At 48.7% G+C, this 25,000-nt stretch overlaps 1 protein-coding gene across 1 annotated transcript in view; it reads right to left on the reverse strand.

The window, feature by feature from the left end:
* The window catches only part of gpc5a (glypican 5a), a 115,145-nt gene that overhangs the window by 15,240 nt on the left and 74,905 nt on the right, over positions 1 to 25,000 (reverse strand). The window contains exon 7 of the mRNA XM_035534615.1: positions 20,657 to 20,813. Coding sequence (XP_035390508.1) covers positions 20,657 to 20,813 — 157 coding nt within the window. The remainder of the gene's footprint in view (positions 1 to 20,656; positions 20,814 to 25,000) is intronic.

Here is a 25,000-nt window from a genome sequence, read left to right on the forward strand (position 1 = left end):
AATGACTGGGGTTTTATTTTTTTACTTTTAAGTTTAACCAAAAATACGAGCACTGCTCTGTAATTACACAACCTTCATTTAAAATGACTGCACACCATATCCAGGCCATACTCTACCAAACACTACCACACACACTGTCACACACTCTACCATGCACTATGCCACACACTATACCACACACTCAACTACACACTCAACCAAACACACCACCACACACTCAACCAAACATGCTATCACACACACACTACCAAACATGTTACCACACACACTCTCACACACTACCACACACACTACCAGACACTCTACCATGCACACTACCACACACACCACCACACACTCTAACAGGGCTTCCTCTGACCTAACACTGCAGAGCTAATCTCAGATACTGTAGTCCCCATCTGTACATTAAAGCTCTGAGTCTCCAGGGACGTTTGTCAAATCCACTCAGTTCCTCCCCCTTATCCTCTTAATTACCACACAGCTGCTATTTTTCCAGGTTTCACATTAATTAACTCGCATGCCAGTGCCTTAATGCACTGTGTAAGTCCAGCATCACTTAAATACTGCACACGTCTAAACCCAGCATGCAGCAAGACCCGCCATGCATGGATACGTCATGCGTGCGCCTGTCGTCATGGACACATCACGCGTGTGCTCACTTTCACTGAGGTCTGAGCACAACATGTATTCCAAAAATCCTTTTTAAGAAAAGATTTTCAGTTGAATTCTTAACGAGTGAATTCCCACACATAGGGGTGTGTCCCTATCCCGCACACAGGGGTGTGTCCCTGTCCCACACACAGGGGTTCCCACGGAAGACGTGCTAGCCGGCAAATTGACTGCTTTATTGGAGGAAAGAGTGGGAAAAGGGGAAATGTGGAATATGGAATCTCCGTGCTCCCCACGGCCAACAGCGCTGTAACCCGATGACATTCCATGAGCGAGGTTAAAACTTTTCCAATGGGCTAATTTAACACCGGAACCTTCCGCGCTATGGTTGACCTTGACCGGGGGAGCCAGATGAACCAAGCGACAGCAGGGCTTATCGCTAAAAAAACAAAACCCAAAAAGAGCTGTTTTCTCCAGCCGAACGTGACAGACACATCCCCATGGAGACATGGCTGCTTGTGTGTGATTACGTTCTGAGGGCTTCCACACAGACCCATGACCCATGTCTGCGTGACGTGCGTGTTTCCTGCTTCACTGTTGTGAAGACTGAATCTTTCACGCTTAGGTGTCACAAAACCCCCAGTACCTTTGGTCATTAGAGGAATCTTAATCAATCATTTTTAGGCATGTTGACACCTTAAACGTGCCTTAGTTATTATGTCTGTGAGTCAAGAGTGATGTTCTAGATGAGAAATAATCACGTTCCTCATCGAATTGGTAATTGTGATTAACAATGTACTGTGACGCTACATCATAGATCACCAGATGTCTCATAGAGTATAAGTGAAATCTAAAATGAAATATTTCATTATCACATTAATAAGGATCACTCTCAAACTAGCAACTCAAATAAACATGCAGAGGGCCAGTCAGATGCAGAGGGAGGAGTCTGTCAGCACGACGGAATAGCTCGCGCCCTGCATCTCCCACCCCCTTCCCTGAAGCCCCGCCCCCACGCGGCCCCGCCCCTTCCAGACGCTGACGTGTTCCTTGTTTGTCAGTTTTGCCATCAGAACAATATTAAAACTTCACCTTTGATATTAAAATCTCATTTTTCTTGACTTCTTTTGATTTCTCTGTCCCTGCGTCACTTAAGGGGATCTTAAGGGGATGGCTTCTGTGGGCTGTAACCCAGCAACCATCACGTGGACTACAAATAACGCCACGGACGTGAGAGTGGAGCTGACGCTGAGTGTTAACTGGTTACCTGACCGAAGTGCTAGACATTGACTAACGTTACATGGGCTACAACAGGGGCTAAGCTCACGTGACCTGAGCCGTGCAGTAGGCCACGTGTGCCACAGCAGGCCTAAAGGTCACGTGTGCTACAGTAGGCCTAAATGCAATTGGCAGTAAGACAGGGCTATTTAACATCTTAAGCAACCCAGGAACAGTGGTGTAGACAGACAGACCTCCAGCTTTGCACAACAGTTAGACAGCCACTTGCACCCTGAGAGAAGAGTGTGTCTCCTCCAACCCGCCTTTCCGACAGCTGGATCACTGCTTCGATATGCTTTTTGCTTGAGATATCGCTTTGAACCCGAGTTCGAGCGGCAATGCCTCGGGCGACACACACACACACACACACACACACACACACACACACACACACACACACACACACGCCCACACATTGGAGCAGCTTGCGAGAGAATGTGTGCTAACTAACCTACAATACATATTTATCTTCCTACTCTGTTCCTTTGCTAAACGCTTCCAGCGCGACGGAGCACGTTGCTGCGAGCAGGACTGGTGAATTCCGCATTAATTATGATGTTACTGAGCGTTTCGCCACATGAACAAGTTCCTCTGTCTCCTCGCGCTCCGAGTCGCAGCTCACCCTTTCCTTCATCACGTCCTCGCGTCCGTGCCCACGCACGGACAGGAAACATCTCAGCCTACGCTTCCTTTGCGCACTTTCGCGCCTCAGGACATCACTGTTTGTCCGAAACGCAACAGACACTTTTTATTCAAATGCATGTAACACTGACACCTTTTTAATATCTTTGGCACCAAAATACCTACATTTGTTTTATTTTGCAATCTTGCTGTGACACACTGAATTTTAATCAATTGTAATTCGTGGTATTCGGCGCTGCCAATGTAACTGACGCGGTAACTATAACTTATCCCGTTAACTGAATCTTTGTAAAATGACCTTGTCTTCCGGATGCGTGCGGCCATGGTGGGTTTCTCTCCGGAGCAATGAGGAACTCTTCCACAGCCAGATTCTTGGCCCGCACTTTTGGTGAATTCCATTGTCGGTTCCAGCGCGACACACCTGGCATGTCAGCAATGGTACGCCTCTCTCAGCTAATCCTGACCCGCAGTTAGACTAACGTCCCGCCTTCAAGCTCTCGTCCAGACAAATACAGACGAACGCAGAACTGTGACGTGACAACGATCTTCATCAGACATCCTTCTGTTCTTCAGACATCTTTTAACACGTTCAAGATACATTGTAAAGGCGTCTTTACGTTTAGTGTATGGCGATGACGTTTGGATTTCTACAGGCAGATGACGGAGGGAGAAGGTCAGACACGGAGGTCCTCCCGGAGGACGGCGAGGATGGTGAGCGTAGACCGAGTCTCGCTTCCTGCTCTCACACGACCGGTGTGAACACCACCCCGTGTCACTGGAGGCTGCGAAATTTGTTCAGTTGACACTTTCCGCGAGGTGGCCCGGGCTGTCAGAGAGGTTAAACAGATCCGGCCAGTCCTGCCACACCTCCGGAGTGGGGGCAGGTTTAGAGGTTGCCAGGTGATGATTACGGGGGTGTGGTTAAGCCCCAGGGGCGGCCGACTGACAGCCAGAGAGGAGTTAGCTGTAACCCACGGACCTGAGGTGTGACGGCACACTGGCAGGACGCCAGCAACTGTGAGGGAAAGAGGGCAGGGCTTCATAGGCCGACCGTGGAGGTCACGGGGCAAAGCACATGGAACCAACACCTGGTCTGAGTTATCCACACACACATACACTCATATATATATATATATAAATATATACACACAAGCACACACACACCACACACCTAGACTCATACACAAGCACAAACCCACACACAACCCCCTCCCCACCCCCACACACACACACACACCTAGACACACACACACACACACACACACACACAGAGGACCATGACCATTCAGTTACACACACCTGAGGTTCCACACACCTGAGGCAGAAATAAGGAGTTATACTTACTCTCAAAGTACTGAAGGGCTGTTTTTCCTCTAATGGTACTTTTAGGATTTCATCACAGTACTTTTATGTTTTGTAATGTTTTGATAAAGTACTTTTACTTCACTGCATGAATTTTTAATAAACATTACAGAGTAAAAAAATGTTAAATTTCAGTTTGTAATTTCAGTTGAATTTCAGTCTGTAGAAGAAAGCAGAACTACTGGCTCCTGTTCCAGATGTCACCACTACCAGAACCCGTGCAGATATGTCAGCAGTCGTGGAACACCGGTGAGACACCAGCGTCGTTATGACATTAGTCAGAGACACTGCGTCATTATGACATTAGTCAGAGATACTGCGTCATTATGACATTAGTCAGAGACACTGCGTCCTTATGACGTGTATCAGAGACACTGCGTCGTTATGACATTAGTCAGAGACACTGCGTCCTTATGACGTGTATCAGAGACACTGCGTCATTATGACGTGTATCAGAGACACTGCGTCATTATGACGTGTATCAGAGACACTGCGTCATTATGACATTAGTCAGAGACACTGCGTCCTTATGACGTGTATCATAGACACTGCGTCCTTATGACGTGTATCAGAGACACTGCGTCCTTATGACGTGTATCAGACACTGCGTCCTTATGACGTGTATCAGAGACACTGCGTCATTATGACGTGTATCAGAGACACTGCGTCATTATGACATTAGTCAGAGACACTGCGTCGTTATGACATTAGTCAGAGACACTGCGTCCTTATGACGTGTATCAAAGACACTGCGTCATTATGACATTAGTCAGAGACACTGCGTCCTTATGACGTGTATCAGAGACACCACGTCCTTATGACGTGTATCAGAGACACTGTGTCATTATGACATTAGTCAGAGACACTGCGTCATTATGACATTAGTCAGAGACACTGCGTCATTATGACGTGTATCAGAGACACTGCGTCCTTATGACGTGTATCAGAGACACTGCGTCATTATGACATTAGTCAGAGACACTGCATCCTTATGACGTGTATCAGAGACACTGCGTCATTATGATATGTATCAGACACTGCGTCCTTATGACGTGTATCAGAGACACTGCGTCGTTATGATATGTATCAGAGACACTGCATCCTTATGACGTGTATCAGAGACGCTGCGTCGTTATGATGTTAGTCAGAGACACTGCATCGTTATGATGTTAGTCAGAGACACTGCGTCGTTATGACGTTAGTCAGAGACACTGTGTCATTATGACATGCATCAGAGACACTGCATCGTTATGATGTTAGTCAGAGACACTGCTTCGTTATGACGTTAGTCAGAGACACTGTGTCATTATGACATTAGTCAGAGACTCTGTGTCATTATGGTGTTAATCAGAGACACTGCATCATTATGACATGCATCAGAGACACTGCGTTGTTATGATGTTAATCAGAGATACCAGCATTGTTATGACGTGTATCAGAGACACTGCATCATTATGATGTTAATCAGAGACACTGCGTCGCTATGTCTAATATTACCCAGAAATCTCTTTTAGCTAAATTGCTATGATATTTTAGAATAAAAATCAGATAAACTTTTCATTAAAACTATATTTGCGATTGCGACTGTTAGCTTCATAGGTAATCTGAGGGTCCTGTTACGCACACCTGGAGTCCAGTTACACACATCTAAGGGTCCAGTTACACACATCCGAGGGTCCCGTTACACACACCTGGAGGTCCTGTTACACGCATCTAGTGGTCACATTACACACCTGATGATCCAGATACACACATCTAGTGGTTCAAGTACACACACCTGGTGATACAGATACACACATCTAGTGGTTCAGGTACACACACCTGATGATCCAGATACACACATCTAGTGGTTCAGATACACACACCTGATGGAAAGCTGCTGTTTCTGTCGCTTCTTCTGAGACTTTCCAAACATTTCCAGCACAAAGATTCCTGATATTCATTTTCTCCTTTCTCACTTTGGGAGAGATGAATTTTGGAGCCAAACACGAGCGCCACATTCAGCCCTCTTACACGAAGCCCGCCAGCGCTCTTCATTGCTCTTCATCGCTCTTCATCGCTCTTCATTGCCTCTCCTGCCAGACATATCCCCACGTGTCCTGCTTCACTCTGGAAAGCGCAGGAACTAAAGACCGGCCCAGACACAAAGGCCCGCTGTCGGAAGTTGGAGTCACGCCGGGTGAATTTTCCCTCTGCCACTACCGTGGACCATTGCCATAGCAACGGGGCATCCGAGGGACGGGAGGATGAGAGTCACGTCTCGTCAATAAAAGTGCGGACGCGTGAGTGCTGATCGCCCCCTCTCGCTCCCCGCGGCTGGGAATGCTTAGCACCTAGGAAATCTCCGCAAGTTCCGCAGCACTGCAGCACTGCAGCACTGCTGTGTTTTAGTCTTTACTGAAACGTGGCTCAGCGACAGTATTTCAGATGCCGCCGTTCATCTGGATGGATTAGTCTCAATCCGTGCTGATAGAGACAATGCGCTCTCCGGCAAAACACGCGGCGGAGTATGCATTTATATCAGTGAGTCCTGGTGTAAAAACTCTGTGCTTGTCATTAAGTACTGCTCACCGCTGGTGGAGTTTGCTATTGTCAGATGCAGACCTTTTAATTTACCACGGGAATTCACCAACATGTTTATAATTGCGCTGTACATTCCACCCAGCGCGAACACACGAGAGGCTCTCCAGGAGCTGTATGGAGTGATTAGTGAACGTTCGCAGAATGTTCATCCAGACGGACTGTTTATTGTTGCCGGAGACTTCAACCACGCAAATCTCAAGTCGGTACTGCCTAAATTCCATCAACATGTGAACATGTTGCAACGAGAGGAGCGAACGCGCTGGATCTCATTTACACAAACATCTCCAGTGCTTACCTGGCGGAGCCCCTCCCCCACCTCGAATACTCTGATCACGTGTCTGTAATGTTGATTCCTCCATATAGACCGATCGTCAGACACTCGAAACCGCTTCTGAAGCAGGTGAGAACCTGGCCAGCAGGAGCCATCTCTGCTCTTCAGGACTGTTTTGAGCCGACGACTTGGATCACATTCAAGGAGGCTGCTAGTGACGGTGGCACTGTTAACCCGGAAGAGTATACAGCATCAGTGACTGGCTACATCAGCAAGTGCATTGATGATGTTACTGTCTCCAAGACCATCACCACACGCCCCAACCAGAAGCCATGGATGACTGCTGAGGTGCGCATGCTACTGAAGACCCGTGACTCAGCCTTCAGAACAGGTAACAGAGAGGCTCTCAGGAAAACAAGAGCCAAACTGTCACGTGTGATCATGGAAGCAAAGCGTGCACACGCACAGAGGATCCATGGACACTTCAAAGACACTGGTGACACACGGTGCATGTGGGAGGGCATTCAGGCCATTACTAACTACAGGGAAACACCACCTTCCTGTGACAGTGATGCCATCCTCCCAGATGCACTGAATGACTTCTATGCACGATTTGAAGCACAGAACAACGTTGCAGCGGAAAAGTCCATCCCTCCGCAAAATGACCAGGTGCTGTGCCTGACTGCGGCTGATGTGAGGCGTACTCTGCGTGGAGTTAACCCACGGAAAGCTGCTGGACCAGACGACATCCCGGGTGTGCTCAGAGAATGTGCTGACCAGCTTGCAGATGTCCTGACAGACATCTTCAATATCTCTCTGAGCTGCGCCGTGGTCCCAACATGCTTCAAGACCACCACCATCGTCCCCGTGCCTAAGAAGCCCACGGTGTCGTGTCTCAACGACTACCGTCCCATCGCACTCACATCCATCATCATGAAGTGCTTCAAGAAACTCGTCATTAGACACATCAAGACCCAGCTTCCCCCTTCTCTGGACCCCCTGCAGTTCACGTACCGCTCCAACCGCTCTACAGATGATGCCATCTCTACCACACTTCATCTGGCACTCACACATCTGGATAAAAAGGGCACCTACGTAAGAATGCTGTTCATAGACTTCAGTTCAGCATTCAACACCATTGTTCCTCAGCATCTGATTGGAAAGTTGAGCTTACTGGGCTTGAACACCTCCCTCTGCAACTGGATCCTGGATGTCTTGACTGGTAGACCTCAGTCAGTCCGGATTGGGAGCAGCACTTCCAACACCACCACACTGAGTACTGGTGCTCCCCAGGGCAGCGTACTCAGCCCTCTGCTGTTCACACTGCTGACTCATGACTGTGCAGCGATGCACAGATCCAACCACATGATCTAGTCCACTGATGACACGACCGTGGTGGGTCTCATCAACAAAGACGACGAGTCAGCATACAGAGAGGAGGTGCAAGAACTGGTGAGCTGGTGTAAGGTCAACAACCTGTATCTGAATGTTGACAAGACAAAAGAAATGGTTGTTGACTTCAGGAGAGCAAAGCGAGATCACTCCCCGCTTGCCATCAATGGCTCCTCAGTGGAGATCATCAAGAACATCAAGTTCCTTGGTGTTCACTTAGCGGAGAACCTCATCTGGACCCTGAACACCATCACCAAGAGAGCCCAGCAACATCTATACTTCCTTCAGCAGCTGAGGGAAGCCCATCTCCCATCACCCATCCTCACTACTTTCTACAGAGGTACTGTAGAGAGCATCCTGAGCAGCTGCATCATTACCTGGTTTGGGAACTGCACCGCCTTTGACCGCAAGACCCTCCAGAGAATAGTGAGAACAGCTGAGAAGATCATTGGGGTCTCTCTTCCCTCCATCATGAACATCTACACAACACGCTGCATCCAGAAAGCCACCAACATTGTGAAAGACCCCACACACCCCTCACATGAACTGTTCACCCTTTTGCCATCTGGAAGAAGGTACCGCACCATCCAGTCCTGCACCTCCAGACTGTGCAACAGCTTCTTCCCAGAAGCCATTAGACTCCTGAACTCTGGCTAACTCCAATCCCGATTCAGATTCCAAAATCGGCACTTTTATACACACACATACACACATGCTTATACACAGTTACACACACTCACACACACACACACACACTCACACACACACACACGCACACACATACATACATATCCATACACACACTCACACATTGTTTTGCATCGGACTAGTGCTGAAGTCAAACCTCACACAAATAAACTATGCACTCCTGTTGCAGTCTTGCACATTATCCTACTTGCTGCTAGAGTACTGTACTAAACCAGCACTGTACTCTGAACTGTTCTAGCTGCTACCGGTGACTGCTATGTTCAGTGTAGCATGTCACTGACTCCTCTGCACCACTCGCTTTACATGTGCCCAGTACTGTGTACTGCACTAAATAATTGCACTGTCTACTCATTTTGTATTTGTCCTGTCCTGTATTTATTATTGTTTATTTAATGTTTATTTAATGACATTTTTGCACTATATTGGACTGTTTGCACTTGTGTAGCATGTTGTCTGCTGCACTGTTGTTTTGTGTTGCACCATGGTCCTGGAGGAACATTGTCTCGTTCTTGTTGTGCACTTGTATATAGCTGAAATGACAATAAAACCTTTTTGAACTTGAACGTGAACTTGAAGCATCTCCAAGCAGAGGCACTTGGAACGTCTGGGTCTCGTCCATCTGCCGGCTGCAGGGACGGACTTCCGAATGCGTGAGAAGCGGCCGTCAGCCATGCTATGAAAACATGGAAACAGGCCCAGAGGCAGTGTGAGGAAACAATGTTTACAGCCTCCCTCCTCTGACAGCTCCTCTGCACTGTGTGTGTGTGTGTGTGTGTGTGTGTGTGTGTGTGTGTGTTTGTGTGTGTGTTTGTATATGAGTGTGTGTGCACATGTGTGTGTGTGTTTGTGTATAAATGTGTGTGCAAGTGTTTGTGTTTTTTTGTGTGAGTGTGCATGTTTGTGTGTGTGCTTGTGTATGTGTGTGTGCACATGTTTGTGTGTTTGTGTATGAGTGTGTGCAAGTGTGTGTGTGTGTGTGTGTATGAGTGTGTGCAGTTGTATTTCTGTTTGTGTATGAGTGTGTGTGCAGGTGTGTGTGTGTATGAGTGTGTGCAAGTATGTTTGTGTGTGAGTGTGTGTGTGTGCACTTGTTTGTGTGTGTTTGTGTATGAGTGTGTGTGCAAGTGTTTGTGTGTATGTTTGTGAAGGAGTGTGTGTGCACATTTGTGTGTGTTTGTTTATGAGTGTGTGTGCAAATGTGTGTGTGTGTGTGTGTGTGTGTGTGTGTGTGTGTGTGTATTTTGCAGATGACTAGTGAATGCAATAATGGCACATTTTCAGAAAATCAAAATGGACCTCACACACTCCAGTGTTTCACTGAAACTCAAATGGACCTCACACACTCCAGTGTTTAACTAAAATTCAAATGGACCTCACACACTCCAGTGTTTCACTGAAACATCACTGCAAGCTGCATAAGGAGTTTGGTAGGAAATGCTATGATAGTACTGAAGAAGCTAAGAAGCTAATATTACACTATAACACTCCACCCAGATGCAGACCTGCACAGTAACACGCCACCCAGATGCAGACCTGCACAGTAACACTCCACCCAGATGCAGACCTGCACAGTAACACTCCACCCAGATGCAGACCAGCACAGTAACACTCCACCCAGATGCAGACCTGCACAGTAACACTCCACCCAGATCCTCCATCGTTCTACCGTGTGCACAACCTTGCAGCTCCAGCACTGAGGACGTGATATATCCCCAGTTAGCATGCTAACACAGCAGTGAACGCCACCTCACGCAGTGAGCCGGAAGGCACGATTATCTTCATAATCAATCGTCAGGAGTGACTGCTCAAGACAAGTTCTCACGTGTCAGCATTACGTGCCGCTGCGTCCCGGAACACTGGATTAGACGGGCCGTCTGTTTGCGGAGGCTCTCTGTGTGGAGCTAAGGCCGCAGTATTTTCTGCAGCGCTGCAGATAGCTTATCTGAGCCTCATCTGGGCTCAGTGTGGTTCAGAGCTCTACAGGAGAGAAAGAGGAATGTGACAGAGGTGTAAACCGAATCATTTTATATAGTAAATAAGGAGTCGGTTATCTTGCTCTGGTATACAGGAAACTTACTTTGATCTTCAAAAGTTTCCTGGGTGGATGAATCGGAACTGTTTTATTTCCCACTTGACTGTTCGGTCCTGAGGGTTTAGACCAGCCGTTGTGGAAACAACAGATGCTAATGAGTTTAGTGTACTGTAAAAATGCAGACGAGTAGGTCTCAGACTCCCAGGACCTGCTGTCTCGCTCCCGTCCGCCCGTCCTGCTGGCGCTCAATGTCCCGCGTGAACGACCCTTTCTTTGTCAGAGGCGAGCCAAGATCTGAAGAGGGAAACTCACTAGTGTCCAACTATTGAAGCACTGCAGATTCAAGGGCAAGCATTGCCGATGAGAAGAATAGGAGAGCGAGGGGGGGGGGGGGGGTGGAGAACAGAGAGGATAGAAAAGCATCCCCTTCTTTGCTGATAACTCTGGACCTGGTTCAAACCAATTCTCTGAAAAAGGTTCTTAACTCCTCAGCAGAGAGTGAGTGATGTCTCACCAGTGAGGTGCCGAGGTTAGCGCTCAATTTAGGAGACAGCTGCCGTGCTGAGGTAGGAGCGGTTTAACAGTCAAATACCATGAGTCCAGGGAGTGTCTGTGCTTACAGTAACACACCACTAACTCAGGGAGTGTCTGTGCTCACAGGCAAACACCACTAACCCAGGGAGTGTCTGTGCTCACAGGCAAACACCACTAACCCAGGGAGTGTCTGTGCTCACAGGCAAACACCACTAACCCAGGGAGTGTCTGTGCTTACAGTAAAACACCACTAACTCAGGGAGTGTCTGTGTTTATCAGTTGGTGTATCTGGACCTGGTTCTGGGTCTGATGGGAGTGTTGGTGTATCTGGACCTGGTTCTGGGTCTGATGGGAGTGCTGGTGTATCTGGACCTGGTTCTGGGTCTGATGGGAGTGCTGGTGTATCTGGACCTGGTTCTGGGTCTGATGGGAGTGTTGGTGTATCTGGACCTGGTTCTGGGTCTGACGGGAGTGCTGGTGTATCTGGACCTGGTTCTGGGTCTGACGGGAGTGCTGGTGTATCTGGACCTGGTTCTGGGTCTGACGGGAGTGCTGGTGTATCTGGACCTGGTTCTGGGTCTGACGGGAGTGTTGGTGTATCTGGACCTGGTTCTGGGTCTGACGGGAGTGCTGGTGTATCTGGACCTGGTTCTGGGTCTGACGGGAGTGCTGGTGTATCTGGACCTGGTTCTGGGTCTGACGGGAGTGCTGGTGTATCTGGACCTGGTTCTGGGTCTGACGGGAGTGCTGGTGTATCTGGACCTGGTTCTGGGTCTGACGGGAGTGCTGGTGTATCTGGACCTGGTTCTGGGTCTGACGGGAGTGCTGGTGTATCTGGACCTGGTTCTGGGTCTGACGGGAGTGCTGGTGTATCTGGACCTGGTTCTGGGTCTGATGGGAGTGCTGGTGTATCCATGTTTGACTCTAATCGCTCTGTGGATAATGTGCTCTTGCCCCATGCAGCCTGCAGCTCATTAGTAGACTGTGGGTACAAGGTAGACGAGTCACAGCGCGTAGGCCTGATTACCTCTGATGCCTGCCTGCCACAGGCTGACCGTAATGTCTGATGTGACCATTGACTGCCATTATGTATTGATGACCCTGTCATCATTAATAAAATAAAATGTTTGGCCATGATTGTTAATTTTGCGGCAGGAATTCCACATAATGGTTTAGTCGATCTAACCCTGGCGAGTTGTGACGGGAGATAATTAATTATGAATGTTGTTTGTATTTTATGGTTCGTAAGGCTCTGCTGTGGGTTCTAGGGTTGGGAGGGGGCTTCGTGGCAGTGTTAAAAGTACCACCCCATCCTAGCACAGTTTACTGGAACTAATTTTCTATTTTTCTAGTAAGGTTTGGGTCTGGATGGGTAAGAAAGTGCAGTCAGCAATCTTCCGGACAGAACTTTCTAGCATAAACACTGTCAGTTTGATTTAAAGAGGGCCAAGCAGTACCCCATCCTGCTAGCACAATCCGTGCCCCACACATTTCCCAGCCTCAGAAAGGCAGTAAATTTGTCCTACCTTGGCAGTTGGCTCTGGATATGATATTTATATTGGGAGTCACTAATGATATTTGGACATTTGCTCCTTTGCCTGAAGATGGGACATGCGCACTTTGATGCCTGGGCAGGGGAGAACTAGGAGAGATGTTGACAACCCATGCTGTTCCCAGATTAACAGCATGACTGATTAGGAAGGCTGGCCGGAGCAATTGACTCGAGTTGACAGATCAATAGTTCCAGAGATCAAATGAAATTTGAAAGTCACCTGAACAGAAGTGCAAACGATCCAGGAATATTTGAATGCGCATAATAAATTACACACAAATAAATTCATTTAAATCACGGATAGTTTTCTTCTCAGTCATTTTTGCTTACTCAGCAATGCCGTCTTGTATTGGAATTCACGACATACAGATATAGCAGCGCAGCAGACCTGGAGACGGAATTGCTATCCCATAACTATCCTGAAACAGTGTGGGTCTGAAAGGGTTATATATGATCTATCATTGGCTAATCACTGATACAACATTCAGCCAGCCTGAGGTCCTCTGGGTATGAGATGACGTCCCTCATGAGAGGAAAGCTCTTAGAAATCATATTGCCATGCTTGTGGAGATTAGTATAATTTTAGTAGACGAAGCCTGAATAAAAAATGCTAACAATGTTGCTTAAAAAGTGACCTACGAAGACTCCTGCAGAAATTATGGTGGGCACTACTGAGCGACTACAGTAGTTATGGTAGGCACTACTGGGTAACTACAGTAGTTATGGTGGGTACTACTAGGTGACTACAGTAGTTATGGTGGGCACTACTGGGTAACTACAGTAGTTATGGTGGGTACTACTGGGTAACTACAGTAGTTATGATGGGCACTACTGAGTGACTACAGTAGTTATTGTGGAGTAGTTATGGTGGGTACTACTGGGTAACTACAGTAGTTATGGTGGGTACTACTGGGTAACTACAGTAGTTATGATGGGCACTACTGAGTGACTACAGTAGTTATTGTGGAGTAGTTATGGTGGGTACTACTGGGTAACTACAGTAGTTATGGTGGGCACTACTGAGTGACTACAGTAGTTATTGTGGAGTAGTTATGGTGGGTACTACTGGGTAACTACAGTAGTTATGGTGGGTACTACTGGGTAACTACAGTAGTTATGGTGGAAACTACTGAATGACTACAGTAGTTATGACGGGTACTACTGGGAAACTACAGTAGTTATGGCGGGTACTACTAGATGACTACAGTAGTTATGGTGGGTACTACTGGGAAACTACAGTAGTTATGGTGGACACTACTGGGTAACTACAGTAGTTATGGTGGGCACTACTGAGTGACTACAGTAGTTATGGTGGGCACTACTGGGTAACTACAGTAGTTATGGTGGGCACTACTGGGTAACTACAGTAGTTATGGTGGGCACTAATGGGTAACTACAGTAGTTATGGTGGGTACTACTGGGTAACTACAGTAGTTATGGCGGGTACTACTAGGTGACTACAGTAGTTATGGTAGGCACTACTGGGTAACTACAGTAGTTATGGTGGGCACTACTGGGAAACTACAGTAAATAGGGTGGGTACTACTGGGAAACTACAGTAGTAATGGTGGGTACTACTGGGTAACTACAGTAGTTATGGCGGGTACTACTAGGTGACTACAGTAGTTATGGTGGGCACTACTGGGTAACTACAGTAGTTATGGTGGGCACTACTGGGAAACTACAGTAAATAGGGTGGGTACTACTGGGAAACTACAGTAGTTATGGTGGGTACTACTAGGTGACTACAGTAGTTATGGGGGGTACTACTGGGTAACTACAGTAGTTATGGTGGGTACTACTGGGTAACTACAGTAGTTATGGTGGGTACTACTGGGAAACTACAGTAGTTATGGCGGGTACTACTGAATGACTACAGTAGTTATGATGGGTACTACTGGGTAACTACAGTAAATAGGGTGGGTACTACTGGGAAACTACAGTAGTTATGGTGGGTACTACTAGGTGACTACAGTAGTTATGGGGGGTACTACTGGGTAACTACAGTAGTTATGGTGGGTACTACTGGGTAACTACAGTAGTTATGGTGGGTACTACTGGGAAACTACAGTAGTTATGGCGGGTACTACTGAATGACTACAGTAGTTATGATGGGTACTACTGGGTAACTACAGTAGTTATGGCGGGTACTACTAGATGACTACAGTAGTTATGGTGGGCACTACTGGGTAACTACAGTAGTTATGGTGGGTACTACTGGGTAACTACAGTAGTTATGGTGGGCACTACTGAGTGACTACAGTAGTTATGGTGGGCACTACTAGATGACTACAGTAGTTATGGTGGGCACTACTGGGTAACTACAGTAGTTATGGCGGGTACTACTGGGTAACTACAGTAGTTATGATGGGCACTACTGGGTAACTACAGTAGTTATGGTGGGTACTACTAGATGACTACAGTAGTTATGGTGGGTACTACTAGGTGACTACAGTAGTTATGGTGGGTACTACTGGGAAACTACAGTAGTTATGGTGGACACTACTGGGTAACTACAGTAGTTATGGTGGGCACTACTGAGTGACTACAGTAGTTATGGTGGGCACTACTGGGTAACTACAGTAGTTATGGTGGGCACTACTGGGTAACTACAGTAGTTATGGTGGGCACTACTGGGTAACTACAGTAGTTATGGTGGGTACTACTGGGTAACTACAGTAGTTATGGTGGGTACTACTGGGTAACTACAGTAGTTATGGTGGGCACCACTGGGAAACTATAGTAAATAGGGTGGGTACTACTGGGAAACTACAGTAGTTATGGTGGGTACTACTGGGTAACTACAGTAGTTATGGCGGGTACTACTAGGTGACTACAGTAGTTATGGTGGGCACTACTAGGTAACTACAGTAGTTATGGTGGGCACTACTGGGAAACTACAGTAAATAGGGTGGGTACTACTGGGAAACTACAGTAGTTATGGTGGGTGACTACAGTAGTTATGGGGGGTACTACTGGGTAACTACAGTAGTTATGGTGGGTACTACTGGGTAACTACAGTAGTTATGGTGGGTACTACTGGGTAACTACAGTAGTTATGGCGGGTACTACTGGGTAACTACAGTAGTTATGATGGGCACTACTGGGTAACTACAGTAGTTATGGTGGGTACTACTAGATGACTACAGTAGTTATGGTGGGTACTACTAGGTGACTACAGTAGTTATGGTGGGTACTACTGGGTAACTACAGTAGTTATGGTGGGTACTACTAGGTGACTACAGTAGTTATGGTGGGTACTACTAGGTGACTACAGTAGTTATGGTGGGTACTACTGGGTAACTACAGTAGTTATGGTGGGTACTACTGGGTAACTATAGTATTTAGGGTGGACACTATTGGGTGACTACAGTAAATAGGGTGGGCACTACTTTCTAAAGTACCATGGGAGCAGCATCAACTAAAATTTATTTTCAAACAACAGGCTGAACTAAAGGCACAAGTGTTAGTTAACAACACTTGTCGTGACCAGGTTTAATTAATTTATTCTTCACAAATTTCACTGGAAACCGATGGCCATTAATTGTGCACAAGTACAAAGACATCAACTGTAAGTCCTCTCAGTGAGTGTCACCTTAAACTCAACCTTACTCGGTGGTGTCAGGCATGAGCCATGAGCCACAGTGCTGACAGGAGAACACATTAAGCTCGAAACAGGAGGAGAGAGATATTCCCATTTTAGGAGTGTGATACGACTTCAATACCATGGCTTTAAGCGTGCTCTCTACCCTCAGACATTTCTTGGAAAAGTCCCAATCTCCTTCCAAAAGACAGGAATCCTGGAGGGTCCAGTTAGCAGGGGACCCCCAAGACTCCCCACAAGGGGACCACCAGGACAGCCAACAGGGGGACCACCAGGACATCCATACAGGGCCAGCCCTCTGCAACAGCTGCTTCTGACTGATCCCGAGATATCTATCACCCACCAGCCATCCCGCTAATGATAGCCAGTACACTCTATCAGCATGAGGCACTTAACCTGTCCAGGGCAACAGACCAAGCCTGACGTGAGATGAAAGAAAACAACTGATGGACGTTTCAAGGGTAGCGTGGCAGCGACTAGCGGCACGAGGGAAACCGGCGTGCGGGAGAGAGAATTGGTGGAAATTAGCGCCACTAATTGGCCTTGGAGCAGCTGTCATGTTGGACATTTCCCCCGGGTTGGACTCTCGGGAGTGCTGTAGCTGAGCTGCAACGCACTTCCTCCTCTGGAACGCTCCCCTCCCTCCACAGGCGGCAGTGGCCTTACCAGAGTCGCTCTCATTTCGGGCGTCAGTTAATTAATTGATTAGCCGGCTTTAATTGTCTGCTCCCTGGTAGCGCTTGGCGCGTCGACAGCAGCGAAGGGTAGCGTCTGCTCAAACAGGGGTGGCACATGCGTCATGTGAGGGGCATTGGACAGAGTGTGCTCAGTGCGCACTGGCAGTTATAAAGGAGGTCAGGTCGACACATCAGCCTGTATGGCAGTTTATATGTGAAGCCATGTTTCTGTGGAAGAGTTGACATCCAGGACATCTCTCTCTCTCTCTCTCTCTCTCTCTCTCTCTCTCTCTCTCTCTCTCTCTCTCTCTCTCTCTCTCTCTCTCTTACCTACTTTGATTCACTGAGTATGACACACCATCGGTCACTCGTTTCAGAGTTGCATGTGCATGATATTAATTAAGCCCAGTGTTGACATCACCCAGCTCAGCCAGTGTTCCCAGTGTTGACATCACCCAGCTCAGCCAGTGTTCCCAGTGTTGACATCACCCAGCTAAGCCAGTGTTCCCAGTGTTGACATCACCCAGCTTAGCCAGTGTTCCCAGTGTTGACATCACCCAGCTCAGCCAGTGTTCCCAGTGTTGACATCACCCAGCTAAGCCAGTGTTCCCAGTGTTGACATCACCCAGCTTAGCCAGTGTTCCCAGTGTTGACATCACCCAGCTCAGCCAGTATTCCCCTTAACCACATTAGCAGCTGATGAGAATGTCATTTACACTCTGCCCTGTTTATCCATCTGTCCACTGCTTCTTTTGTCTGTCTCTCTCTCTATTTCTCTCTCTCTCTGTCTCTCTCTATTTCTCTCTCTCCCTGTCTACCTCTCTCTCTCTGTCTCTCTCTCTCTCTCTGTCTCTCTCTGTCTGTCTCTCTCTCTCTCTCTCTCTCTGTCTCTCTCTCTCTCTGTCTCTCTCTGTCTCTCTCTGTCTCTCTCGCTCTCTCTGTCTCTCGCTCTCTGTCTCTCCATCTCTCTCTCTCTCTCTCTCTGTCTCTCTCTCTGTCTCTCTCTCTTTCTCTCTCCGTCTCTGTCTCTCTCCGTCTCTCTCTCTCTCCGTCTCTCGCTCTCTCTCTGTCTCTCTGTCTCTCTCTCTCTCTGTCTCTCTCTCTCTCTGTCTCTCTTTCTCCATCTCTCTCTGTCTCTCTCCATCTCTCTCTGTCTCTCTCCATCTCTCTCTGTCTCTCTCCATCTCTCTCTGTCTCTCTCCATCTCTCTCTGTCTCTCTGTTTCTCTCTCTCTGTCTCTCTGTCTGTCTCTCTCTCTCTCTGTCTCTCCATCTCTCTCTCTCTCTGTCTGTCTCTCTCTGTCTGTCTCTCTCTGTCTGTCTCTCTCTCTGCCGTGCACACGGATCGCTGTGGTAACGTTAGGCCTCTCAGCATGCACCGAGGTCCGTGGTTTTCCCTGAATGTGGGTGATTAGGGCAGGCTGTGAGGTGTTCCTGCGATTGGCCCGTTTTTGGTTCGTTAGCCAAAGATCAAACTCGTTTAAGCGCACTACGTCACCCCCTGCCGTCTCCTCTCCTCTCTGCAGCCGTACGGCTTCTCTCAGCGTTCCCCAGTAGTCTAATATTCCAGGACCGAGACACGGGATCCCCAATCGAGCGATGAAAATCGTCTCGGGAGACTGCGAACCAGCACGGGCGTCTCAGAAGCTCCCGGCTCCATTAGGACGGGCCGGAACAATCCGGCAGATCGTTACAGCTAACCAGGTGTGAGAAAGATCACCTTCAGCGTTCATTACCGTGATGAAGAGTTCAGAAATCGCAATCCCCAAACAGACCCCTCCCCTACTTCCCTTTCCTGGGGATCGATGGGAGGTGGTGCCCCCATGACAGCCGACACCGCCTGCACCACACCCGATGTCAAGCAGGTGCTGGGTGATGTGATGCAGCTCCACCACACATGTTGGGCCCTGGGGACCCAAGTTGGCTCGCCCCTGCTATTCCCCCAGAAGCTGGATGCCGGTCTAGAGTGCTTTGGGGCAGGCGGGAGAGATAAGGAGCCCCAAGACTGCAGCAACACAGGAGGTCCAGTAAATCTCATGAACGCTAATCAAAACTAATCTTATCCGGGAGATTTATCCAATTTGCCCCCGCACAAAAACAAGGTAGTGTTGTGGCCAGTTTAGTTTCAGGAGATTTCGTTTAAGTGAAGTGTAAGGTGGCGTACAGGTCAGGGAGTAATTCAAATATGGTGTTATGATTGAACACACATGCTTATGTTGTTCACACAATAAGAACATGCCAATAAAAATCTCACATTTTTATACTCAGCTGGTCTGATTAGCGCAAGATTTCCTGAGTAAACAATGCGTGACATAAGGAATAAATAAATAAATAAAGCAAACCATGTTTTCCCTTTGTGTGTTATGACTAATGTGTGGGGAGCACTAGAGGGGAGGGTGTTATGAATCTTTAGAGAAGTCCGTCTGTCTGGCTGTCCTCTTTGACTGAGTCAGAGTTCCTACCCCTACAGACTTCTAGATCAGACCTTCCTGCCCTGTGGTGTCAGCGAGGTCACTACAGGTCACCTCGGTGCTCTCAGTGAGGTCACTGCAGGTCAGTGAGGTCAAAGCTCAAGGCCAAAGGTCACAGCGATCTCTTCTGCTGCACTTGAGCCCTGTCACTCCTCACATCAGAGGATGGGGGTGTGTGGGTTTGATGACCCATGGGGTGGATGTCGTGAACCAACACACCCTGTGCTAAATCCCGGGAGGGAAGAGCAATGTTCTCATGCGTTTTCAAGAGAAGGTGAATAATCACACGAGCCCGTTGGAGAGACGGAGGACAAATGGATTTGCAGGCGGAGGGGTGGAAGGCTCCGCCCCCCCGGGGAGATCACTAGCGGGGTCATTTTCTCCGTCCCTCTTGCTGGTAATTGTCATTTCTTCTGATTGCTTTATTCATCCAAGGGAGCAATCGAGTCTAGAGGAAACAGCCTGGACGCTGACCTGCTACGACCCCACGCCGCGCCGTGAGGAGCGCTTCGACTACTGCTGGGATTTGATGCTCATGCCACTGATTGACACCTTGACTAGCCTATGAATATCCAGAGATCTGTGAAGTCCAACCCAGACACAGACAAGGGAAACAGATGGTCGGGGACTTGGCTGCGTCCTGCTGCTCGATCAGTTTAGCGAGTTGTAAGCTGTTTCCCGTCTCCGTACTTCAGCTCGGGCATTTGAAATCGAGCATACTGTGTCTGCCCGTCACCGAGACTGGGTGTCGAGCGCTCCATGTGGAACAGAGCGTGCCGTCCGCCAGACAACACCCTCAGACTGTCCAAGCGTTCACACCTCTGACTCAGAATTCACAGAGGACGCACAGTGCCATTTTCAAGCAAATTCATCTATCCCTCTACCCCTCCCTCCATCCCTCCCTCCGTCTGTCCCTCTCTCCCCGATGACCAGGGTACTCACGTTTGGGGGCGGCGGGTCTGTCGGAGACGCCATTCCCTGAACCCCAACAGCTGTCCTCGTCATCGCAGTCCCCACTGTACGGAGCCACCATGTCCCCACTGCCTACCTCGATCCGGTCCAAGGTGCCCAGCCTCGGAATGGTCCGCCCCTGCAGCAGCTGCAATGGAGACAGCCGTCACAAACCCCGCCACTCTGGGGCGGAGATAGCCCATCAGTCACCCCGCCTCTGTGGGGCAGAGACGGTCCGTCACAATCCCCGCCTCTCTGGGGCAGAAACAGTCTGTAACAAACCCCGCCTCTCCGGGGCAGAGACAGTCTGTCACAAATCCTGCCTCTCTGGGGCGGAGACAGTTCATCATTCACCCTGGATATACCCCAGATATTCACTGGGCTTGCTGGTTTTCTGTTGTTTTTTGTTTTTTTTTGGGGGGGGGGGGGGTTGTTTGTTTTTGGGGGGGCCCGAGGGAGTTTAGTGATGCCAATTCCGGTTCAGGGGCGCACCATGGACACACCTCTTCCAGTAAAGCTCCCGGACGGGTGGATAGGCTCCGTATACTGCAGTCATGACCTAAACTCTGTGGGACAGAGCCTTTCCTACTCTAAATGTCTCCAGCAGGGCATCCTGGTGTCCAGCTGTGTAGTGTGAGTTCTGGACTCACTGGACGGCTCCTGTTGTGATGCTCCAAACCCGTTGGCCAAAGTCTGTTGCCTGGAGCCCCAGCTGTGCAAACCACTTTCGACAACAATTTAAACCCCAAACTGTTCCTCCTGAATTCAACCACCACTTGAGCTGAGTCAAGTAGCGTGAGCCACCACTGAGTTAATCTGGGATTAAGGGTTACTCACTGACAGTCCAGGACTAGCGCACTAGTGTGGCAGAGAAGCGTTAAGAGCGTCACTGACTGAACACCCACAGACAAACTATCATTACAGCTGCACAGACAAACACTAATATGGACTCAAATACTAATACTGATTCAAATGTTAATACTGACTCAAATACGAATGCTAATGCAAATATTAATACTGACTCAAATATCAATACTGATTCAAATACTAATACTCACATAAATACTAATACTGATGCAAATATTAATACTGACTCAAATACTAATGCTGACACAAATATCAATACTGACTCAAATATTAATACTGACCCAAATACTAATACAGACTCAGATCTGTTGTTACTGTTGTCCTTTGTTGTCTCAGAGTATGATAATGAGATGCGGCTTGCATGTGCGTGTGTACACACACACACACACACACACACACACACACACACACACACACACACACACACACACACACACACACACACACACACACACACACTGCATAAATAGCAGGGGAAGTGAAGGGTCATGGAAATTAAGGTTTTTTTTAAACGCTACAGTGCATTAAAAATCCTTCCCAGTAAGAGGAGTGAAAGGAGTTGTGGGCGTTCCCCTCGGGGAGTCCTCTCCTGTTCTCCTTCTCCACCGATGGCTGCGCACCTACGGAAGCGGAACGCTATTCCCGGCCTCTGTGTTGGAGCTGCATCGGGCCGGAGGGGTGGGCGCTACGTTTGATTGCCTAATTGGAATGCGAGGGAGACCCTCAGACACTGAAAGCTGTTTGTGTTCTGCAGACAGGTAGGGGCTCAGCATAATTAGTTACTGTAGAGACCAGACTGCAGCAGAGCATGGATTATTGGAGCTGTGATAGACACCAGAGTTTAGCCTGTCCTCAGAGGACATCGTGACCTACCAACGACCAAGAAGAACGGAAAACTAAAACGCTCCACAGAGAGGGCAAAGACATCATTTTTTTCTTGTTGTTATTGTTATTAATGTCTTAAATGTTTAACTGTATTGCGTGTTTAACCGTTTTGAGTGTTTAGCTGATTAATTATTTGAGTGTTTTTATCTGTGTCTTCTTAGGCGTCACCTAATTGTTAACAGCAGTCTGGCAGTTTCCAGAGCCCTGAGGTCAAGCACATGTCCATATGACTTCCACGCGAGTGTCTGTCCACGCGAGTGTCTGCCCACGCGAGTGTCTGCCCACGCGAGTGTCTGTCCACGCGAGTGTCTGTCCACGCGAGTGTCTGCCCACATCACACCTCTGTCCATCTCCTCCTTTCTGCTCTTGTCCTTTGAAATAAAGCTGAGCTGTTTGTCACTTGAGGAACTAAGCTCATGGTGGAGCGTGTAGTTGTCAGACGTGAACTCACACACACGTGGTCCTTTCTGACAGATTGGTTCGTGTCCAACCATGTCAGAGCCCCCACTGGGGAGAGGCGGGGCTTAGCCAACACCCTCGGTGTCCACCTGCCGATCACCTGGTGCAGAAGAGACCGCTAAGGAGTGGTTAAATACGCCGAACAGACGCAAAGAAAAGGTCCAAGGGTTACGGCTCGTTGCCAGTGAATGGGGTCAGACAGCCAGAGAAATCTGCATGACCATGAAATGTGAAGAACACACAACGCCATTGGTGCTCTGTCTTATAAAGGGAACAAGATACTGTAAGATGACTGGCTGACATCTTCAGCAGAAGGGAAGCTATGTAAGGCCAATAGATAAGTCTACTGGAAAATGTGTTCTTCTGGATTGCAAAATTGTGTGATGGTGATTTGAAGACCTCATATAAAAGTTCAAGCCACATAAATGATGTTTACACATACACCACTCAACAAGACTGACCAGGTGTGCTCTGCCTGGCTATTTTACATGATCCTCCACCAAGCCGCACCGCTATCATCTGGGCCGCGAGCCAAGCCGGCGATCAAAGGTGCCAAAGCACACTCGTCTTGCTCGCTTCTCCACGTGCCCAACACGAGTGCACGCACCTGACGTTCCACCTCTCTTTTCCGCGGACACGCTGTCTGCTGGCTAAGCACGCCCACGGCAGTAATAAGACCGTTGTGAACTCTTACACTCGATCGGCAGCTGCTAACCTTCGGGTTTGGCAGCGGGAGTAACCGAAGACAAACGGAGAGGGGGGTGGGGCTTGTATCACCAGCACTTCGGTTGGAGCTCGAGCTCTGATCAAATTAAATTGGCTCACTGACTTGAGAGTGGTGGAAAAGCCATTCGGCTGCATCTGAAGGAGGGCGTCCTCTGTTTCAAGATGAGAAGGAGCGAGAGAGAGAAAAGGAGATTAGGGAGAGACACAAATTGCGAGCGGATTTACCCCTCTTCCCTTCCCCCACGGCTCTGCATATGTAGACAGAGCCGGATCCGGTCGGACATACAAATCCAAACGCCCCCAGGCACGTTTGTCTGACCGTCAAAGTAAATGGCCCCTGGCGCCGAGCCTGGCAAGGAGCGCTGCCTATGGAGCCCCAGGTTCCCGCCCCAGAAAGCGGGAATCGCTCGGCTGCCGAGAGCAGCCTTTCCCTTGGGGAGGAAGCGGGATCAAAAAAGGGGCTGGGCCGTTGTCGTGATTATCAGCCTTGGTGGAAAAGGGTGAGGGGCCAGTCCGCAGAACGAGGCCACGTCATGACATCGTCGACTGCGGATCAAACAAAAGCGCGGCCTAGCTTTTTCCGCCCGTCCCGATTTTACGCGGGCGTGAGGGAGTGGTCCGCCCAGCCGGAGCCAGGGCAGCATGCTGGTAATGGCTCTGCTAACGTGGACCAATCACGCGCTGCACTGAAGGAGACATCGATTTCCCTGCTAATGGCAACGTCCTACGAGAGCTACAGCGCTGCATGCCGAGATGTTTTTGTTTGCTTAAGCTTCATTAGGGCGGAGAGAAGCAAGAGAGAGAAAGAAAACAGAACAGAACGGCCAAATCACATCCCCACATGAGTTCAGCGCCAAGCGGTTCTGTGCTCAGCCAAAACCGGCATGCTGAGTCTCTGAGCTGTTTTATTGGGCCAAACTCTTCAACTGTGGGGCTTTCAGATGCATTTTGTAAAACTGAAAAGATTTGCCTGATGCTTCTAACACACCCATCGTGCAGGTGTTCCTGACCTCCAACCAACAGCCAACAGTCAGAATGGGCCTTTGGGACTGTGGCAGACCCATTGGTGGGGGGTGTCTTTGTCTTGTTCAAGGCTGTGTCTGGGGGTGGGCCGATCGTACCCAAGGGTCTCACGATACCCCACCCACCAGCTTAGCACTGTCATGATGCATCTGTCACACGAGACGAGGGTCCACGACGCCAAGCTCAACATGTGTCCCTTGAGGGCAGCACTGCTACTCCGCAAACACAGGAGGCGCCATCGAGCAAAGCCTGGAACAGCTGAACAGACAGAATTAGTAATCCCATCACCAGCCACTCTAATACTTCCACGGCACGTCCTATCATGCATGCGTGTCATGAGCAGACGTGAGATGCGATCTTAAGCGTGCTGTCCAG

This window comes from Electrophorus electricus, chromosome 16 (genome assembly GCF_013358815.1).
Source record: "Electrophorus electricus isolate fEleEle1 chromosome 16, fEleEle1.pri, whole genome shotgun sequence".
NCBI classification, from domain to species: Eukaryota; Metazoa; Chordata; class Actinopteri; order Gymnotiformes; family Gymnotidae; genus Electrophorus; species Electrophorus electricus.